Raw genomic sequence first — 22,427 nt, 5'->3', positions numbered from 1 at the left:
AGATACGTTGGGCCGGAAATTTTCATGTTTATCTTTCAATGCCGCGCGAAAGATAGTCATATCCGGCCCTGCGCACCCGCGTTTCCGCAGGGTTGCCACCACACCGCGTCGATCCCTCCTTTTATTGTCTCTACGAATTGGACGCGATTCGAGTCAAGTCATCGCGGGACGCATCTGTCGCTAATGACCGGCCGGCTCGCAAGGACGCCATTGGTCGGACGCGATTCAAGCGTGACGCCGCGCCGTACCCCGGCCAATGATCTACCGGAACGAAAGTGTTGATGCTTCTCTCGGAAAATAATCGAAGTTTTCTCACTGTTGACCAAACAGTGATGTGTGTGGGTAGGTAACCCCTACACAACTCTATCAAACGGTTCGCAAGAGTTTCTCTTATATTTGGCAAATATTATGTCGTATCATGTTGTGTTTTGTGAGATTACTTATCCACACTGTTAACGGTCGTGATTTTTATTAAGATTATTCACTCCAAATATTTTATTTCTCTACGATTCTACGTTAGGTATCAAGACTTGTGAATAAATACAGTTGTCGTCGCTCAATTAATAAAAACCACTTTGGTCAGTCCGGTTTTCAGTTTTCAGAAAATCTTTTTCGTCAAAACATACTTAAGTCATGGTTTATTAATATAACTATTTCGTATAAAGTATGGCTGGGCAGGGACTTAATTAATTTTAAGGAGATAAACAGCAACTTAAGTAATTTGAACATACAAGGTTTTCACTTGTTTTTTTTTTGTTTTTTTTGTTTTACTTTTTTTAATTTTAAATCTACATCATGGCCCCTACATCCTGAAGTGGAACGCCAGGCTAGGATCTTTGGTAGGTCCATATCTATTTTTGTCAGCGCTCGAAATGGAAAAATTCACGAACCGGAGCGTTCGACAGTTTTCTGAAGATTTTTACATAGTAAAGTTGTCAAAGTTTATCTGTTTTTTTTCATAAAAATAAGTGTGTGAGATTTTCTATTATGTGGCCAATCCAATTCAGACGGTCAAGTTATTTATTCCACGAGACGGAAAGATAATTTTACCAATTTCACGAACAGGAACGGCGCTCCGGTGCATTCCGGTCCATTTCGAGTCCTGATTTTTGTGATAAAATTTATGATGTGTTTTTATCTGGCATATATGGTCGACCCGTCACACCGACCCCCCAGGCTAGCTAGAGACATATCAGCCCCTTCCCTGGTGGGTGTATGATATATACACATTATGCTAGCGCTTAAAGCGGACAGTTATGCATTCAGTTAGATTACATGTACACAGTATCTGAAGATGCCGAAAGTTGAATCCAGGGTCAGTAAACACAATATGAATGAAATGGTATAAAACTTACATAAATTAGAAATTAAATTCAAATTTGGTCAAGTACCCTCTGGCAATAGTATTATATTATTTGAAAGTAAAGATGAGCTCGTACGTATTGTATATCTTTGCTTTCTTTTTCATTCTCTTCCATTTCACTTATTTGATCACCCTGGTTAGTTTTTTTTACTATCATTTATTTACCTATCATTATAGTCTACAATAAATAAAACGATAAAACCAACTTACTAACATGATATTTAGGTATACAAAAAATCGTAAGTCGGTTCTACTTAAAAACCAGCTTATATATTGTTATGTCAACCGGTTTGTGCGAGCCGGCAGAAGGACCTCACTATAAACTACAGAATGATTGCCGGAGACAGGATAATTTCCTGCCTTTGTGGCGTCGATTCGTGGATAATGCGACGACGTGACTTAAAAGCGAGAGTCCTTTTTGGGGACAATAAGGCTTCTGTTGGATTTTTGGAAATGAAACGAAGCTTTGTTGGTCACACTGTTGTAATAAAATATAATGGTGCAAGCCTTTGCTTCTACTTATTTTGCATTCCTCGGCGTATCTTCTAAAGTAGTGATGTCCAACCAATAGATATAGGGCGTTTCACAGCTCAAGGTGTTATTTGATGACACCCATCACACAATTGTATAGATTAGAATGTAGCTATAGTAACAGAGTCTAAAAAATAGCACTGTTTCAAAGAACTAACTAAAATAATTATTCTTAAAACTCTATTCTAAATCTTATTTGCCCTCGATATAATAAATAAAGAACAATATTTTCACAAATTTTTCTTCTTTTATTGTTGCCGTTTTTTTTCTAAAGTTGGTGACCAAATTACAATATGCACTTAAATCTCCTTATCCTAAGCTAATGGTCTTAAATCAAAAACGCTTTAGACATTCAGCCACTTGGCACTTACGGAAGTCACAAAGCTGAGAGACTCTCTTTATGCCAACATCTTTAGCACCCTCTTTCTTTCCCTGCATTTATCTGCCTACGTTTATCATAATACCTAATTTTGCCTAGGGGAAAATCATGTTCGTTTTGAATTTACATTTTTACAAGTGTATTTATTTGCGCAATGATCAATATTTATGATTTTTGGATTTTTGATTTCTTATTTTTTTGGAAATTAGGAGTTCCTTTAGAGAGTAATTATAGATAAGTAGCCTTTAGCCCCAAAAAATGTTATAACTGATTGTTACAAAGGTTCATTTGTAGTAGCACGGTGAGATTTTAATAGCAGTAGAAAGATCGGGAAGAAAGGTGATGCGAAAAAAATATCTTCAATTTTATTGGTTAACGAATCACAAGGGTAAAACACAGTTAGTAATGAAAAATATTATAATACTACATACCGTTTATAGAAGTAACATAATTTAAACGAAGAAGAAAAGTAATAAGAATATTTATTTATTATTAATATTAAAACTAGCTTTATCCCAGTAATGACTCTAATTAACTACTTATAAATATATCGTAGAATTCTCCAAATAATATCTTCAATAATAGTGCAGTAGCTACTTATTATAGTTTGGGCAATAAGCTCTCCATTTCGTATATTGATTGAATTTTTTTCCAATGTTTTTTGTGATAAATAGAAAATTCTTATTTGAGAGAAATAATGCATCGCCCCATTTAAATAAAAAGTAAAAAGTAAGTCCCATGTAAATATAAGAAATAGTATTTTATTTAAACATTGGTTATTACTATTTTTGTTTCACGGTGCCCTCAGTAAAAAAATATTCATTCACGACCCTACAAAGTTACGAAATTTCTTTTTCTAAATTCTATTCAAAATGACAGTTGAGACTTTTTTAGCCATACCTACATACATTTTCTGGGAGAAAAAAGCCTTTGATGCATACAAATCTTTCGTTGGAATCGCGGATCGACGCATTGAATTAAGATTATCTGGAATTATTTACTTTTTTCGAACTGCCGGTGTTGCCCTAAAAGTTGACCAAATTGCCACAGGAGGCCACCGTACACATTTCAATTAATTGTAAATTACTTAAGTATATATTTTATACAACAAATCACAGAACTCAACATATCGATATCAGCCTTTCGCATAACAAATCAATAATGTTTTTTGGAAAAAAATATACTATTTTTCATATAATACACACATCTTGGATTTTTATCATGTCCGTATCAGCTGAATCATCGTTTTGTGAATCTAAATACATAATATTTGTTTTAATGACTACTTGATTAAATTACTTTACTATATGACAAATTATTTTTACACCAAAACTCCGTAAATATTACATAAATAATATGTGTAATCCTATATATATATATTCAAAATAGTCAAATAATTAAGATACTTAAATTCATAAATAATCGAATCAAACAGCTGTTAAAAATCAATTGCTAATTTACATAAAACGAGTATTTTGTTAACAATAAAAAGCCTACAATTAGAATTATGATTATTACAGTATGATAAAACAAAGTCTTAATCTAGTGACAAATAAATATTATTTTAAGTGAAGTTGTTTTTCCAACATAAACCGATAAACAGTTGATTAAATAGCCAATGTTTTATCGAATCCGGTAAACATATTTATGGACAAATGTTTTATGTGTTAAAGTACACATTAATAAGGGATTTGAAACAGATAATAATATGCTGTCAATAATCTCTATGTTGTGTGTCATTGTATTGTTGGAATTTCAAAGTATTTTTTTTTATGTTTGTCACGAGGAAAATGCGTGACGCAAATTTGGCGAAGAACTGTAAATAATCGAGAACACATAGTGTATTTCGTTTGGTATTAATTAAACACAAACAATATCTTGTAAATATTTGTCTTGAATCACTTTTCACGTTTGAATCGCATTTTTTACTGTTGAACTTTTAATCGAAGCATAAAGTTTGAAACAGATTTTGTTGTCGATGTCAATACGAGGCTTTTCACCTTTTTGCTAGTGGAGATAATAAATGCTTAGAAATTACGTTCGCATTGATAATTTATAGAATAGTTTTTATGATTTATTTAAGTTATTCGAGATCAAAATGTTAGTTTTGTGGTTTTGTTTTGTTTAAGATTATTAATATTTTTTAGGTTTGTAAATAGTCGTATGCAGGGGCGGCTCTACCTTAAGGGTTCGTAGGGACCATCCCCATATCGTTATCATATCAAAAATACACATACGATATTTTTATCATTGCCATAATATACATGTATGTCATACTTAGTAACATGATTAAATGAACTATTTAATACGTTAACACTAAACCAGTCACAATTTAATAGAAATATTTATTATTATTATACAAATAAATAAAGCAATGATTGTAAATTATGTAATAACATAATGATGATTACGTGGTATAAAAATATATAATTAAATACGCCCTATTTCACGATGACACCTATGTACAAATTAAGAAAGCTATGGCGTCTATTTTTCGCTGATCTAGGGTCACTCAATTACATCCTGTCGCCGCGGTACGAATCTCGTTCTACAGAGTATGTGAATGCATTAGCGTTAGTATACGCATACTGGGGAGTGAATCAAATGACCCATATGTGAGTAAAAACGCTCGCTGTGTGTCGTTGTTCAAAACTGAGAATGGTAAGTAAGTCCATAATTCCCATTCATAAAATCATATTATTATTTAGATTGATTGGTATATAATGTATAATATGAGAAAGTAGGTATGTATGTATATTTAATGGCTAAACCCCACCACCTAGAAAGATGTCGAGCCGCCACTGGTCGTATGGATTGTTCATAATATAATATCATATATAGAAATACGTAGTTAATGAATAGACTATAGTAGTGGCAAAGACTGTCTATTGGATGAAGACGAATGATTAAAAAAATAAAAATAAACGCAATGCACACTTAGACAACAAGTAATAATATGGGGGAAAATAAATCAATACATATTATAGTATTACTAATATTTTTTCAAAAAAATCTAAATTCCAAGAGTAATTAGGAGAATAAACAGAAATATAATATTAAAAAAAGTACAGAAAAGTACATCGAATGAGCTCTGTAATTTAAGAATTTATAAAATAACATCCATCTAAATTCATCATGACCCAAGTGAAATATATCAATACCCGAAGCGATTACTGCAATTGACATTACCAATGGCAGGTAAATTCTACACCTTAGGAGAACAAACAAAAAAGCTACTATTAATTGAGGAGCAAACATTCAAAACGTGATTTGTCACACATATGTTGAGCTGAGATAATCAAGAAAAACATATTGTACTCAAAATGGTTTTTTTATTATAAAACTGTTTAAGGAAAGAATTTTAAACCTGGTATTTTGTATAATCCAAAATTCGCGGAAGTGGTTCATTTTTTGATTTGAAATTTGGACAAAACACGATTTGCATGAAACTTCACTATTTGAATGAAAATCAAGGCATTATATTTTTTTAAAGGATAAAAGGTTCTTTGAACACTGATTCTGGTTTTCTTTCATAGATTTAAAAATGGACTATCAGAATTGACAATAAACGGCATTTTTCAAAATGTGTGACAAATCACTTTTTGAATGTTTGCTGCTCAATTTCTTTGATAGGTTCCTAGTTAGTAAGGTATCAAGGAATACGAGCCTATACATCTATGAAGTTTAAATTGTGGATGTTCATACCCATTTTAAGGGAGAAAGTTGTAGAAGTGCAGATGGAGGGACTGAACTATCAATAACTGAAGCAACAAGATCAGTGCAGGATAGTTCCAGAATCTAGATGGAAGGGGATTGTTGGCAATGCTTGTAACTTCAGTGATCAACATCATCAGTAATAAGGAAATGAGATACTATTATATTTGAATAGTAAAGATCTTGTGGGTTATCTAAGAATATGTAAATAAATCGTCACCTCAATACTACGTCTAGAGAACTCTGATTTGGTCATTGTTGGAAAAATAAAGATTAAACTTTACTTGATTAACATGAATCTAGGCTATAATTATTATTAAAAATAAAAATGGAAAATTGTGCTTGTCTAATTGGGAATAATTAATAATTAATGTTCAATTGTATAAAAAATACTGTAGATATATTATTTCATTTATTTAATGCATTTATGGTTTTTGTGTCATGTAATATTTTCAAACACAAAATAATTAATACAGTTCCCATTAACATATTCACTGCTGACCAGTTAATTACCACAACTCGGTCAGTGCTGAAGATACACCTGGTGTTTAGCAATTAGCATAATTAATTAAATGTGGTAATTAACTGGTCAGCAGTGAAAGTATAAGTATTTAATGGCCACACGCCAGGCATGTCGTTAGCAGTGAAAGACCTTCTGACTTATAATATAGTTTTATCATTTTGTAGAGAACGAAATGTAGAATCATATTCAATAGCTATCTCAAAAATAGTGAAAATCAAGTTATATAGTTGTAGTATTGAAAGGACAAATTGATTATTAATAACTTAATCATCGATCTCATAGATTGTAATGTAAACAATGTTGTAAGAGCGGTTTTCATATGAGAAAAATATTAATTTCAGATTATCTGTTTTTATATTTTGAATTTGTTTAAGTATTATTTTTAATTATTTGACAACTATTTTTTTTACAAATAATTACAAGATAAAAAGAACTTTTTATATACAGCGTTTTTAAATTTTCTGTTGAATCATATAAACTTGACTTGACTAGCTTAAATGATCAACAAAAATTGTACTTGATAGAAATAATACTGAAATGTCATTTTGACATGTCATATTGATTTCCATAGTAACGCACGCATATATATTAATAATTTCGTTGTTAGGACCCCTAGCAACCAATAATGTTGTCGAAATAACTTTTCATACAAAACAGAATCAACTGAAAATGAATTCAATTATACTTAAAGATGGCTAAAAGTATTAAAAAAATGCATTGGCATCGTGTTTTGATATATTCTAAAAGTTTCAAATGTCTAGCTAGTCGGGAAGTTAGTTAAAAATCGATTGCAAGATTTATACTGGACAAAGAACCACTGGCTAAATAAGAATACAAGCTAAGATAAACGTTGTAAAATAGGCGTAGTTCAGTACTGTATGATATAATGTAGTTCTATCAATTATCGTAATTTTTATTTCTGCGATGTTTATAACATTATGCTGTAGTATGCCGTATGCATATAATATTAGCAAACTGTCTGGACATAATGGGTTATGTCATACCTATTATAAAGGCATTGGTATCATAAATAGAAATCCGAGTAAACAATGTATTTTTGCAGTCTATTACAATAGTTCTGCGATTTTGATGAATACGCGGCGTATTGTCCGTCCGTTCATTTATTCCGAAAGGCAATCAAAATAGACTGCTTTTGTTTCGAAAATATCATCAAAATGGTGGACCAATTGTTGGAATGGATCATACCTAACATTAATATCTATGCACAAAAGTTAATACACATTATTTTGTATATCCAGTTTTATATGTTTATATTATTTTGAAGTAAAGTCATTATAAATGCAGTGACGTCACGTGGGAGTAGGCAGGTCATGCATTGCATAGGGGCGGCACATTATAAAGGAATCAATGCAAATATTACAACTTTTGAGAGCAATGGCGGTTTCTCATGAAGCAGACGTTACGGCCGCGTCATTAGAAAGCAGTTTATTTTCCAAAAATTGTCGAAGCATAAAAAATTCTAACAAAATAATTAACTATTATTGTATTGTTATACATGTTGATATGGCGGTTTGATGCAAAGGCAAAAGTTTCAACCTGATAGTGTCACAGACCTACGTGTATCTAAAACTACCACTCTTTAGAGCAGCGCTCGAAATGGAATATTTTACGAACCGGAGCGCTTAATATTTTATGATAATGTTAACATAGTTATATAATTGATTGTGTATTTTATAAAAATAAGTGTGTTATGCCATGTTCACATCGGCAACCTCATTAAATTCCGATTAAAATAATTTTGGGTCAAAAAAAATTTTGATAATTATCGTGAAATTTAATGAGGTTACCAGTAAGGACAAACTTTTAGATTTTTACGTTAAATGGCAAATTGGTACTGTTCGGTTATACGGAATACAGCGGAAAATGCATTTTGAAGATAGCCGATAAACTGGATTATTTGTTAGTTTGGGTTAGTTTAGGTTCAAATTTATTTTGACTAAAATAACAGGTAATGATGAGAACTGTTTGAAGATGTGCGGGGTGCTATGTGGTCTGAAAAAATAGTCTCAGATCACTGTCCAAGTGTGCTCTGCCACCACTATCATGGCCCCCACAAGGGGAGGGCTGAAAGGGCTCTAGCCTGGGGGCCCGGGCTCAGGAGGGGCCCGGCGTGGCAAGTCAACCAAGTAAGTGAGATAAACACACATCTCAAATTTGCTCTAATAGTAAATAATATAAAAGATAAAAAGAACTTTTTATATACAATGTTTTTAAATTTTCTGTTGAATCATATAAACTTGACTTGACTAGCTTAAACGATCATAGAATACTGAAATGTCATATTAACATTTCATTTTGATTTCCATAGTAACGCACGTACATATTAATAATTTAGTTGCTAGGATCATCCGCTTAGCAACCAATAATGGTGTCAAAATAACTTTTCATACAAAACAGAATTAACCGAAAATGAATTCAATTCTACGTAAAGATGGCTAAAAGTATTAAAAAAATGCATTGGCATTGTGTTCTGATAAATTCTAAGAGTTTCAAATGTCTAGCTAGTCGGGAGGTTAGTTAAAAATCGATTGCAAGATTTGTACCGGACAAATAAGAATACGAGCTAAGAAAAACGTTGTAAAAAAGTAGCCTGCGATGCTATTTTCCTTCAATAATGTTATTATTTAAAATTAGGTGGTTGGACGACACAATTTTCAAATGGATGTATTAAAATATACAAGAAAAAACACTAAATATATTAATTTTACCGCTTACACCATTTGGAAAACGCTACTGTAGAGCGTCGCACTGCCTTTATTCTTAACGATAGGTAAGGGGGGCCGCCAAAGATCCTAGCCTGAGGGCCCTCATCTGGATGTGGGGGCCATGACCACTATATTACTGATTATAATATTGACATACTATAGGTACATACGGTTGAATGCAAAATGGAGTTTTTGTAAGTATCGAAAATCTACAATAAAATATTATCAGTCCATGTTTAAACTACAGACTGTATTGTTATTTTAAAAATACCAAAGCGATGAATGGTTAGTCTATTGAATCTTAACTCAATCTAAATAAGATCTTTGCGATGAAAAAACAATGAAATATAAAAACAATTTATTTAAGATTCAGTCAGTTTCTGTAATCGATTAAAGAAAAAGCATATAAAACAAAGCATTCCGATAAATTCACGGCTTAAAACAGCAGCTTTATCTTTGATTGTAAAAAAATCTTCAATTGGAAAAAATAGCAAATGAATTTTCCCACGAACTGATTTAGGTTCCTTTTATTCTTTATTGACTAGAGATGCTAAAAAGCTGTTCACAATAATATGAGAATATAATGGAAATTTATAAAAATTGTATTCACCGTAAAAAATATTTAATATGATACGTGTCTTCGTTCACACTACTGTAACCTATATATAGGTAGTAGGTATCTATAAGTACTAAAATTATATTATGTAATAGGTACTAGTTGAAGTACTCGGCTTTGCATGAGGTCGCTTCGGTAATCATTTTATATTTATCTTACTTAACACAATAATAATACACAAATATGTCAAATGAAAATAATAATTCAGTAAACGTCAAATCAAGAAAGACAACAAAATACATCAAGTTAAAGCTGAATACAAAATATACGTTGTAAAACAAAACGTGAAGGAACCAACAAACTAACATACTTCGTGTTTTATATAATAAGTATTTACCTAGATATAATTATATTTTTATATAACTGTTTTTTAATAGTATCAACGGAAGGCAGTAGGTAGAAAATAGCTCTTTATTTAAAAGATATGTAATATATAACAACACTCATAAAGCGATTTTGTATTACATATTATTATGTAGGTACATAAGATTTTATAACAAAAAAAAATCGTTCCACGTTTGAGTAGATGGTTGAGAGTTGAAATCTCACATAAAGTAAAAATTACCTATTTTTGTGTGTTTTTTTGAGGAAAATGGATTGGGTGAAATAAAATATGTTAATATATTATCCTCCATTCTGTCGATGTTCATATTACACACTAATGAGCGAAAATGGTAATTTATTTATTTTTAATATATAATACTATATATATAGTATACTTAAATATATTTTACAACGTTTTTCTTAGCTCGTCCGGTACAAATCTTTCAATCGATTTTTAACTAACTTCCCGACATTTGAAACTGATAGAATATATTAGAACACGATGCCAATGCATTTTTAATACTTTTAGCCATCTTTAAGTAGAATTGAATTCATTTTCAGTTAATTCGGTTTTGTATGAAAAGTTATTTCGACACCATTATTGGTTGCTAAGGGTCTGGGGTCCTAGCAACTGAATTATTAATATATACCTGCGTTACTATGGAAATCGATATGATATGTCAAAATGACATTTCAGTATTATTTCTATCAAGTACAATTTTTTTGATCGTTTAAGCTAGTCAAGTCAAGTTTATATGATTCGACAGAAAATTTAAAAACGTTGTAAATAAAAAGTTCTTTTTATCTTGTAATTATTTCTTTTTAAAGTAGAATTCCTATATAAAAAAATCACCGCACGCTGCAATCTAGGTACTTACACAATATAACTAGGTACCTACCCTACATTACATCTTTAAACAAGAGTATTAAAATTCGACAACAATAAAGAGTAGCAGGTTTAAATATTGTTATAATCCGTATAATATAAAACAACGATTTACTTTCAAAACCATTTAGGATGGCTTTTACAAAACACCTTAACGTGACACAATTTCCAAAGGGTCGCACAGAAAATTATATTGGATCGTAAAATAACATCGATTTATTTGTAAGCCTTATTCAAATTGAAGTGGGGAGCTGTAATATGGCTGGGACACCTGCCTCGGCCGATTATGACACCTGAACGAGCGGCCCTTATCAAATTATATGATTCGGCCGGACTAAGTCCGTTCACAAATTCCACTACCATATTATAATATATTATTCAAGACAGCAAGGGTAGCGGAGGTGGATTTTATTAACCAATTAGTGACATCAAAGATAATTTGTAAAATAGAGGTTTATATATTACAATATACAATGTCACAATTTATTTTTAAATAATACTTGGTAAGAAACAGACCATCAGTAGGTTTTTTAATTGTGACTGGTGACGTCATTATCAATGTGCTTTGTTAAGATGAGCTAATAAGTCATGATAACTAATTAATTGATATCAAGCGCATAAAGATTGTATTATTTGGTCGTATTTCTGGAATGAAAAGTATTTTTAATTGGTTCAATGTGCAAGGCGTTGGTTATTTGTAACAACTGGCTTACGATAGGAAGGTGTACAGCAAGCTGGTCACCAACCATCGATAGAAGATGGTATCAAACAAATAACACTTAGTAATACTTGAGAGCTAAGTATTGGTTAAGGCTTAATTAATATGTATTTGTGAAATTTATTTAAATTAAGTACGTACTAGTAAATATATTCTTCTGAAAATGACTGTATCAATAATAAGTTTGTATTTCATGAATACATAAATGGTTCAGGACTCATTATTGTACCTAATGTGAATTCACGAAAAAAAAAAGTTTTATTTAAGTATCTATGCAAAATTGTTAAGTATGTCTGTAATATTCGACAGTTGGCTTTCAGCAATGAACTGTATTATTTTTATATTTTTGTGTGAATGGAAATTGATTTAAAAAAACTTGCAGTTCTCTATAGTGGACAAAGTATGCTGACAATATTATAGTAATAGTTTTAATACATAGATGTCACTGGTAATTTATAATAATTAAAAAAAAAATGTGATCGATTACTAAAGTAATATACACATTGAAGGGTTGTCATTATGCATTTAATGGTTAAAAAAGGAAAATAGATCACTTCATACACTTATTTATTTCGATTATTGTTGTTCGTATAATAATAATCTCTCGATTACAAAATATGATAATAGTGAGCCATCCTTTATCTGTCTTTGTTCTATTATACAGTTCTAAGCATACTGTTCGTAGAAGACTAGAAAAGCTTGACAGATTAATAGTAAAGTTCTGGGCAGTGTGCCAGGAAAATATGGAAAAGGACGTGCGCCAATGAAGTGGAATAATCAGGTGAAAGAAATTGCTGAAATGTCTCTAGTACATACCGACCTCAAAGCTGGCAGATGACTCAATACAATGTAGACATCTTATTACAAAGAGTTTATAGAATGCCTAGAGGTAGTCGATTAAGCTTTTTAGACAACACCGTTTGATAGCAATCCAAGACTAGTTATAGTACATGAATGTCATGTAGAAAGGCTCGAACTGGATAAAATAACGTTTTTTTTAATCTGTGGCTTATTCAGAGTCTTCGAAAGATTAAGAGGAAGACGACAAAAAATAAAAGAAACTCCTTTTTTCTAAGATTTTTAATTAAGTAAGTTTTTTACTAAGTAAGTTTATAGTACAGAAAATAATATTTATAGATAGTTTAAAGGCGGTATGTAAAGACTTGCATATGGTTTCATGTAAATTGTACGTAAACATTTCACCGTGGCACGGTACTCCGTGAGCTTTATTATCAGAAAGAGATGACCGTATTACATACGGTCTCCAATTTTATTAGATTCAATATGAATATTAATTCAATTTTCATAGCAGATTTTGGCAAAATTCATGAATTCAATAATAAAAACCTAACCTAACAAATGATCCAGTATTTATCTTATATTTTCATATTTTGTTTGCTGCTGGTTTCCTATAAAGTGTAAACCGACAAGAACCGTGTTTTATTTGGACATAAATTTTATGTCAGCACTATACGATCCAGAGGTAGGACTGTCTTTAATATACGGTCATATTATATTTCCGATACAACATTTCACATTTCACGGTGAAGTGTGATACGGTGAACTGCATACGTACAAGTTTCCGTACACGCTTACATATACCTTTTTTAATTTAAGAAACAGATACCTAAATATTATATTTTTTGTACACCATGCGTCAAAATAAACGGCTACAAAATGATATCGGACGTCAATGTCAGAAGGAACACCTACATGGATATAAATACAAACACATATTATATTATTGAGGCTTGTCCCCTTTGAACCGCCGAACACGATTATATCGAGCTGTCTGAGGGACGTGATTGTTCTCTAGCTAGAGTAAAGGTCTCTAGACCGGCAGAAGGCGAAACCCTACGAATATAATATACCCCCTCATACAGTGTGTTTTGGTTACACACGTATTACTTAATTAGTAGGTATTGGTTTTATGATTTAACTAACACTGTATTGAAAGAATGACCTTGTATGTATCTTTAAGTAGTATCGTTTTTTCACTGATCTATAGATAGATGGATAAGTACCTAAATTTTTACAAGCGTAAAAAAAATTAGCATCACTGTACTTACCCAAGTACTTATTCGTAAAACAAACAAAAAAAATAATGTGCGTGAGTCACACATGTCAAAATTGATTCCTTCAACGCTTCAATTCAAAAATACAATATTAGTAAATATGTTTATTTAAACACTATTAGATAATATTATATAGCTGGATCGGTAAGAGAAACTGTATTTTTTGTGCGGATGAAATTTGATTTAAAAACTTGCAGTTCTCTGCTAGTGAACCAAGTAGGTATGCCGGCAATATAGTTATAGTTTTTATTTATAGATGTCACTGGTAATTTATAGATAATGATATTAAAACATAAATATTATCGATTATTTAAGTAATAAAGACATTGAAGGGTTGTCAGTAGATATGTATTTATTTAATGGTTAAAAAAGAAAATAGATCACTTGATATGCTTATTTAATTAGATTATTATTGTTCATACAATAATAATTTATCGAATAGAAAATATGACAATAATAATTAAATTCATATTATAAATAGAAAAATATTTTTTTTCAACAAATATGTATGACGTGTAACTATATATCTATATTTAGTGCTAAGGTATTATTTATGGTATGACATCCTCTCTCCCTTTTGTATAAAATGGCAAACAAGCATTCCTCATATAGGTACTCGGTCTAAAGAATAAAAATAGAGATTTTTTCTCACTGATGAAGCCTATTTATAAAGTAGATATAAATAGTCCAAAAAAATTAAAATTTGTTATTGTCTTGCAGCATGTCTACATATGAAAGTATCTAATTGTTTGTGTCTCTAATTTTCAATATATATGTACCTACTCAGGTACCATATGTTTAGGATGGTAGGTATTTACCCATTTGTAAACATATTATTATTATTTTTCTACCACCCAGTTTTATATTTTCTTTACTATCAATTAGTTGTAATTATTTAAGTACAGGCAATATAATAATCTGTATCTGTAACTGAGCTAAAGACCCACTGTTTTTTTATTCAGAATATGATACAGAACAACTTAAGTACCTGCGTAACAGTCATGTCTAATCCTTTACTTAGAGAAAGAGATGTTTCCGTTTATAATTATATGCACGTATTTTTTTCACTTAGGTTATTATTTCCATAACCTGTCGGATCAATTCAGAGAGATGTCTTGTCAATTTGGAATTTACAAGGGGAAAAAATGTATGCAGGTGTTTTGATTATAATATGTACCTCAGTTAATATTTTACCATTTAATATTTAAGGAATGTGGATATTGAAATAATATAATTATACCTATAACATGAATTATGTAATTAGCATAGATTTTCAATCCAATTGATATTTAAAAATAATGTACATAATGTTATAGGTAATAATATAATTCTGAATCAGTAATGTAAACATATAGTCACGGTGAAAAATTCACTAAATTTGTCATTTTAGGCACATTTTGAATAACCGTTAATATTATATCGTAGATGTAGAAATCTTGTCATTTATAATTTTGTCACGTCTTAACTAATACAATATGCCAAACGCAAGTCCAGTGGCGGAACAACAAATTCTGCCCCCTCCCGCAAAAATTATCAGGGGCCTAGGTTTTCGTGATAATTTTATAATTTGTAAAAATATTATTACGTATATCTTTTCACTACAATTATTCCACAAAATCATAGTGGATGTTAAAAATATTGTATCTATATTGCAGAAAAATCATTATACTACAAAATTTATTTTGGTGGTTATTTGAATCTTTTCAAAAAAAAAATTCTGCTTAAAAAATTTTAAATCTCTGAACGCATTTTTTAAACGTGAAGGATGGATATTTTATGATATTTTTATCAAGTGGGTAAGAAACATTAACATTTTAATATGTATTTCAGTCAGCTTCAACACGTCATGTTTGATAATATGAGAATGTATATAAGTATTTAAGTACAATTTAAGATAGGTTCAATTTTCCACGCCCAAACCTAACGGGTCTTACACCATATAGGTCACTGGTAAGTATATCTCTAATAGTTAACATATAATAATTTATTTGCAAAGCAGACACTCACCTAGCCGTTTAGATATTTCTGAGTTGTGCATTTTGGGGTTATCTTGCGCGATCTTTCTCCGCTGCAGTCGTGACCAGACCATGAAAGCATTCATCGGTCTTTTTATATGGTCCTCTTGCATCTTCTTGGGTTGCATGTGACCGCCCATGGAAGCCATAGACCCCATGGCGGACATGCCACCCATTGCAAGATGGCTGCCGAGACTGCCAACTCCTGGTCCTCCAAACCCACCCCTGTCGCACATGGCGCCAGCGGCACTGAAAGAAAACGGATAATCGATTAATATTATTTTTTCATTTTACCTACAATTATTGATCATCTATAAACGTATTTGTTAGTACAAATTAATATAAGCACACTATAAATTAGTCGGATAAAAAGGTTTTTATTAAAATGATAATCCACCTTCATTCTTAACCGGATATTTCATGAGAATGAAACTTATCTCCTTATAATTAATTCTGTAAAGGGCAATGGTATAATATATTAAAAACATTAAATGGTGGATACCAAGATATAGAAATAAATTCCCTTGCCTGAAAAAATATTACAATTAAACGTATTTTTACAACGTTTTTATTAGCTCGTATTCTTGTTTGTCCGGTGGTTGTTTGTTGTTTTCCAGTATAAATATTGCAATTGATTTTTAACTAACTTTCCGACTAGCTAGACATTTGAAACTTTTAGAATATATCAGAACACGATGCCAATGCATTATTTAAATACTTTTAGCCATCTCTAAGGAGAATTAAATACATTTTCAGTTAATTCTGTTTTGTATGGAAAGTTATTTCAGAAAAATCCGTAAAAAATAAAAGACTATTATTGGTTGCTAAGGAAGTGGTCCTAGCAACAAAATTATTAATATATACGTGCGTTACTATGGAAATCAAAATGAAATGTCAAAATGACATTTCAGTATTCTATATATTTGTTTGTTTGTTTTTTATTTACTTCATATCAAGTACAAGTTTGAGCATATTGAGCATAATAATTCTACAGAAAATTTAAAAACGTTGCATATAAAAAGTTCTTTTTAACTTGTAATTATTATTCATTGAAAATTAAAAATATAAAACTATAACGTTAGCAGTTAACGAAGAATTCTGTACAGTTTGTTGAAATATCATTTATCATAATAAATAGCAGTAAAGTTATTAAATACGATTTTCGTATATTTATAGCTATATCAATATTTATTTTAGTTGTAATGTGTTTTTAATTTATTTAGAAAATAACAATTTTATTGTTCTGGTAAATTGAAATAATTTTAACTTAGAATCCTTATTACTTATAACAAATGGAGTATCTTTATTGTGACTATGATATTTTTTTATTAAAAATAATTTAATAAAAAATATTATTGTACATAAAGCTTAATTTCTATAGTAAATCAAATAAAAATCGTATTTAACAATTAATATTACCATGGCAGTAACAGTGGACTTGTGGTATTTTAATTAAACAATTTATATTAGTTATTATAACGTGTCGAAAGTATTGGTTCTGTAACTGGTGTTTATTCGTAATTATTCACTAAATATCTCTATATCCGATTACTTACACTATCTCTCAAGGTACAATTTCATTCAGCGAAGACTAAGAAATTATAAGAAAGTTTTAACAGAAGCGAATGATAATAATTATGTTCTTTCATTTTAGCCAGTTTAATATATTGCCAATATTGTTTTACATTTGAATTGATTTTTTACACTCCGATCATGACAAATATGCATCGTTTTAGGATGCTATATCCTTATGTGACAAAGCTACCTCATATAACCACCACTGTATACAGTTACAGTAATTTAATACCTATATACATTTTATTAGAAAGGTTAGGTCTAAATACTAAAGTCGTAGGTTTTCTAAGGGAGAAATCACCCTTAGAAAGCTTGTTGACTAATACAATATTGTAAGTAGACACTAGACAGATACCCAAGTTTAACTTTAATATCGCAAAAAAATACTTTATAATATGTTACACTTACATAAAATATTGTAAAAAAATAGTTGGAAACTATTTCAGAATCAAAATTTATCTGGTACCTATAATAAATTATTCAAAATTTGATTTCTAATAAAAAATAATATTTTTTGTATGTATTAATTGGTTTGAATGATACATATTAACACATTTAACTAAGCTGGAATCAAATATGAACGGAATTTGAAATTGGAGTACGACAAAATATACAATAAGAAAAATTGATTGATATATTAATTCATAACTCTTTAGTTAGATAATAATTCCTATCTTTTCACAATTTATTTAACACTTGTGTCTGGTATTGAGGTGTGTGTAGCGCCTATTATATTTTGTATAATATTAGCATTGAATAGAAAGAATATAACATGGCGCATAGATGTCAACAGATCTTTTGCTTATTATAATTAATTACAATAACACAATAATTTATAAATATAAGGAAACGTTGAAACAGCATTCTTGGTTCACCGGTTTTGCGGTGGCTAGTGAGAGAAATTAAACGTCTGAAAAATTATTGCTTTCATCTTTGACCCCAGAAAATTTTCAATAAAAAATAATATTACATCTTCTAATTCTAATGATTTACTCAAATACTAACTGAACATTATAATCATGCATTAAACCATAATATTATTATCTAATTGGTAACTGTCATGGACGCTAAATATGAAAGCAGCTGAAATGGTGGACTGCTTTGAGAGAAAGATCCTAAGGCGGATATACGGACCCATGAATGATGGTGGGGAGTGGAGAATTAGGTACAACACGGAACTATACCGCTTATACCAAGATTCAAAACTCTCCACCTTCATAAAATTCCGGAGGCTGAACTGGGCAGGCCATGTCCAGCGCATGCCTGAGTCGCGGATACTGAAGAAGATCCTCGAAAGAAACCCAGGGGGGAAAAGGCCAGTGGGAAAGCCACGCACACGATGGCGTGATAATATTACAAAAGATGCCAAGCAGTTGCTAAAAATCAGGAACTGGAAAAGACATGTGGAGGACCGTTCCGGCTGGAGGACGGTGGTGGAGGAGGCCAGGGCTCGACTTGAGCTGTAGTGCAATCGAAGAAGAAGAAGAATTGGTAACTAAATCAATCCACTATTGAATGACTTTTGAAACTAGTCGAGGATATTTTCAATATTGATATTTTATATTATGTGTATTATGAATAATGTTATAAAAAACCACGAGTACCTATCAGTCGTTTGTTTTATCTATATAACCTGCCATTAGTGACATCAATTAATTGGCAGAGCAAAAATTTTATTCAACTAAATCAAATTAAGTACTTATAGATTTTTTATTTGTTTATATTTTAAGACTACAAAAAGTCCAAGTCCAAAAGACCAGCGGTGGAGCAACACTCATTATAAAAACATCCAGGTTTGAAAAAATCTCAACGATATATTATGACGTCACAGGGAATCGAGATCGAAACTCTGGTATGAGAAGCCAGTGCCTTATGATGGTCGCCATATATTTCACTTGAGTGGTTAGGTACCTATAAGTTGGACAGTTTGTTGTTTAAACGCTTTTTAGAGAAATTGCATATTATATTATTATCTACGTTTTTTGTGAAATACGCAGACAATTATCAAACAATTCACATGTGAATGGATGTCCGTGAAATGCCAGCTCAGAATAAGAAATAGATTAATTATAAATAACCAAAAATGTGATATAGCACCATCTATGATCCATATATGAATAGGCATACCTACTAAAAATTAGTCACTCTAAAAACAAAATCGTGTCCCCGTTTTTTGATATTATCTTTATCTGTATAATATAAATTCTTACTCAATTTTAAAGGTGTTTAACACTGTGTAAGCAAGCCACCAAAATGTGAGTATGTGATTCTAAAGTTGATCCCACAAAATATTATTTGGAAAAAACCAAAAAAAGATATTGAGAGTAAAAGTATATGTGCACACAGAAAAATACGTAGAAAGTAACATAACACATCATGAATAATATAATTAGGATCGATGTCAGAGTAGATATCTACCTCCATACCGATAAAACTAGGTGTTGTTGAAAATCGTAGAAAGATTCTCAGATGCATTGCAAGCAATACACTCTGAGATCATATACGGAAGATTGGAACTGTAAAGATGTGGTCAAATTAGAAATTGAATTCAAACGTGGACATAAAAGGCGAAACTAAGATGCCACACATCACGATGTACAGAAAATCCGATAGCTGTAGTCCTTACAGTAAACCTCCAAAAATATAGAAAGAAGACTGGGACTCAACAGTGAGATAAAATGTATTTAGCAGTCCAAACGACGGTCTATAAAATATAATTATTGTCAGTGAGGTTTTAAAATTTCCCCTATATCGTATGAAGTATTGGTAGGTCGCATTGTATCCTCTAAATTGTGTTTCTCGCAATAAATATGGGTTGTTGCCAAGTACTCATCTCCGAGTGATTTTACATATTTTATCCAGAAGCACCGTTTTGAATTAGTTAAATTGTACGTATTACATTATACCGTAAACCGTTGTATTGGAAATAGATGGTCGCATAGCACTGAGATCAAAAAAGAGTATTGCAGACAGTAATGATCCGATTTTATTAGATTCAATAATAACATTAATTTAACATTGACTGGTATCAAATACCTGTTAACAACGCTGTCATTACGTATAATAGCAGATATTTGATAGGTAAAACTTGACACTTACGAGCATCTACTTGCTAATTTATGTCTGAATCATTCAAAATTTTATATAATTATATACGATATGATTTTATCTGTAATTTCTTTAGGCACATACTACTTTTCTGTGTTTCCTTGTGTTCCGGTGGGTTTTATTACGTATTTTTATATTTTATTTAGAGATGAATTTGATCGCATTGCTATTCGGCCATCGGTTTCCGATATAACAGCTTACGCCACGGTGTGATATGGCCAATTTGAGTGCTTAAAGTCAGACAACGTTATCTACAAAAAAGTGTTTTTTTTTTTTTTTTTGAGATAACGTTATTTTACATTTACGGCTACATGGTAGTCAAACAACGTTATGTCAATCTTTTCTAATTTCTTATTAAATCGTCAGTAAAGTTTAACGCTAATTACATAAGTTACCCTTGTTTTCATATTTTTTTAAAACTATCCCTATAAATTTTAACATCATCATAAGCAAGATAAATGTACAATACACAATAAATTATAAAATATTAACATTAGGTTTAAAATAAACATTTCCCTTGTTAAGTTACAAGAATCTAAAATAACGATTTTTGGCTCTCCTGTAAAGTTGCACTTTTGTAGATAGTGTAATTGTATGCGTACAATTTTCCAGAGACCTTTTGAATTGCTACCAAGAGGTGAGCAATCACCAGTTACTCAAACTATGCCTGTGGAAGAAATCACCAGTAGTAGTCTAGTACCAATTCTAAGGTGTCACATATTTCAATTTCGTCTATTATTAGCTCCAATATAAATTTATATACTGCGCATTAATCTTAACAATATTATTGCTAAGCGGTATAATTACGTTTACAACCCCTACTGTTTTTGAGTTTTATTTATTATTATTATGTACCTACCTATTTAAATCACGTAAGTACATAAGTGTGCATGTCACAGTATGCACATTTTCTTCAGTTGATCTTTGTCCGATCAGTAATCATCACCACTGCCACAGGTAATACAGTTATATTCGAATTCCACACCTACCTGTATAAAGCCTACCGATTATTTGATACAAAGACACCCCATATAAATAGCCAATCAGTGCCCATAGAGGTACAACAGTAGTCACATTTATGATTTACATAGAAACTATAATTTGTTATAACCATTTTATCGCTAGGAAATAACATTCGATTTTGTCATTTATTATGAAGTCGAAACCACTGTATTGTATTCATTATAAAACGGGTTCTGTAAATCAAAAAAACTTAAACGGGTATTCTAAAATTTACTCGAATCTCTCTTAGGGAATTTAATGTTCATAAACAGGTATTTTTTGTTGCCTCCGTATTGAAAAAAGGCAACACTTTATCGGCTTTTTGTTTAATCAGCTACTGAAAGTTAATAATTAATCATTCTAACGCGTTTTTTGAATTCAAAAGACATAATGAATGACGATGTTAAACATCATTTCAAAACCGCTGTAGTTTTTTTTTATGTTTGTACTTACGCCTACTTAGAAATCAACTTCTATAATAAAATATTATTTGACACTTCATATTTAACTATTCGTAGACGTGCAATTTATTACAGAAATTAGGTACCTACCTACAATTTTCCATTTTAATTTCGTTCATAGATATACCTAGCTGCAATTTACATTATATAATATAACACAGTGGCAGATACCAACGGCAAGGTAGTTTATAGGCAGTGGTCGGCTTAGGGATGAAGACGCACTAACTGAGTTTGTTAAAAAATAAATAAAAACCAGGAATGGCAGTGATGGGCCTCCACAGAGAAGAGGTTTATATTAACATATTTTGTTTTTACGAGAAGTGGATGTCAGCCACTTGCTCAACCTATTGTACTCTGAGTCATACACAAATTGATTGAATTGATTGTCGGCCTATAGCGTCGTGGGTCCCA

General features: G+C 31.0%; 1 protein-coding gene across 2 annotated transcripts in view; it reads right to left on the bottom strand.

Moving 5' to 3' along the window:
* The window catches only part of LOC147066362 (uncharacterized), a 126,641-nt gene that overhangs the window by 89,326 nt on the left and 14,888 nt on the right, over positions 1–22,427 (bottom strand). For both annotated transcript variants that reach the window (XM_085955499.1, XM_085955500.1), the window contains exon 2: positions 15,863–16,119. In XM_085955499.1, the coding sequence (XP_085811625.1) occupies positions 15,863–16,119 (257 nt within the window). The remainder of the gene's footprint in view (positions 1–15,862; positions 16,120–22,427) is intronic.

Source organism: Rhyacophila brunnea, unplaced genomic scaffold (genome assembly GCF_057557595.1).
Source record: "Rhyacophila brunnea isolate RB1 unplaced genomic scaffold, BYU_Rbru_1.0 scaffold_5, whole genome shotgun sequence".
Classification (NCBI taxonomy): domain Eukaryota; kingdom Metazoa; phylum Arthropoda; class Insecta; order Trichoptera; family Rhyacophilidae; genus Rhyacophila; species Rhyacophila brunnea.
Note: the sequence above shows the minus strand (reverse complement) of the source record. Positions and strands in the feature narration are given on the sequence as shown.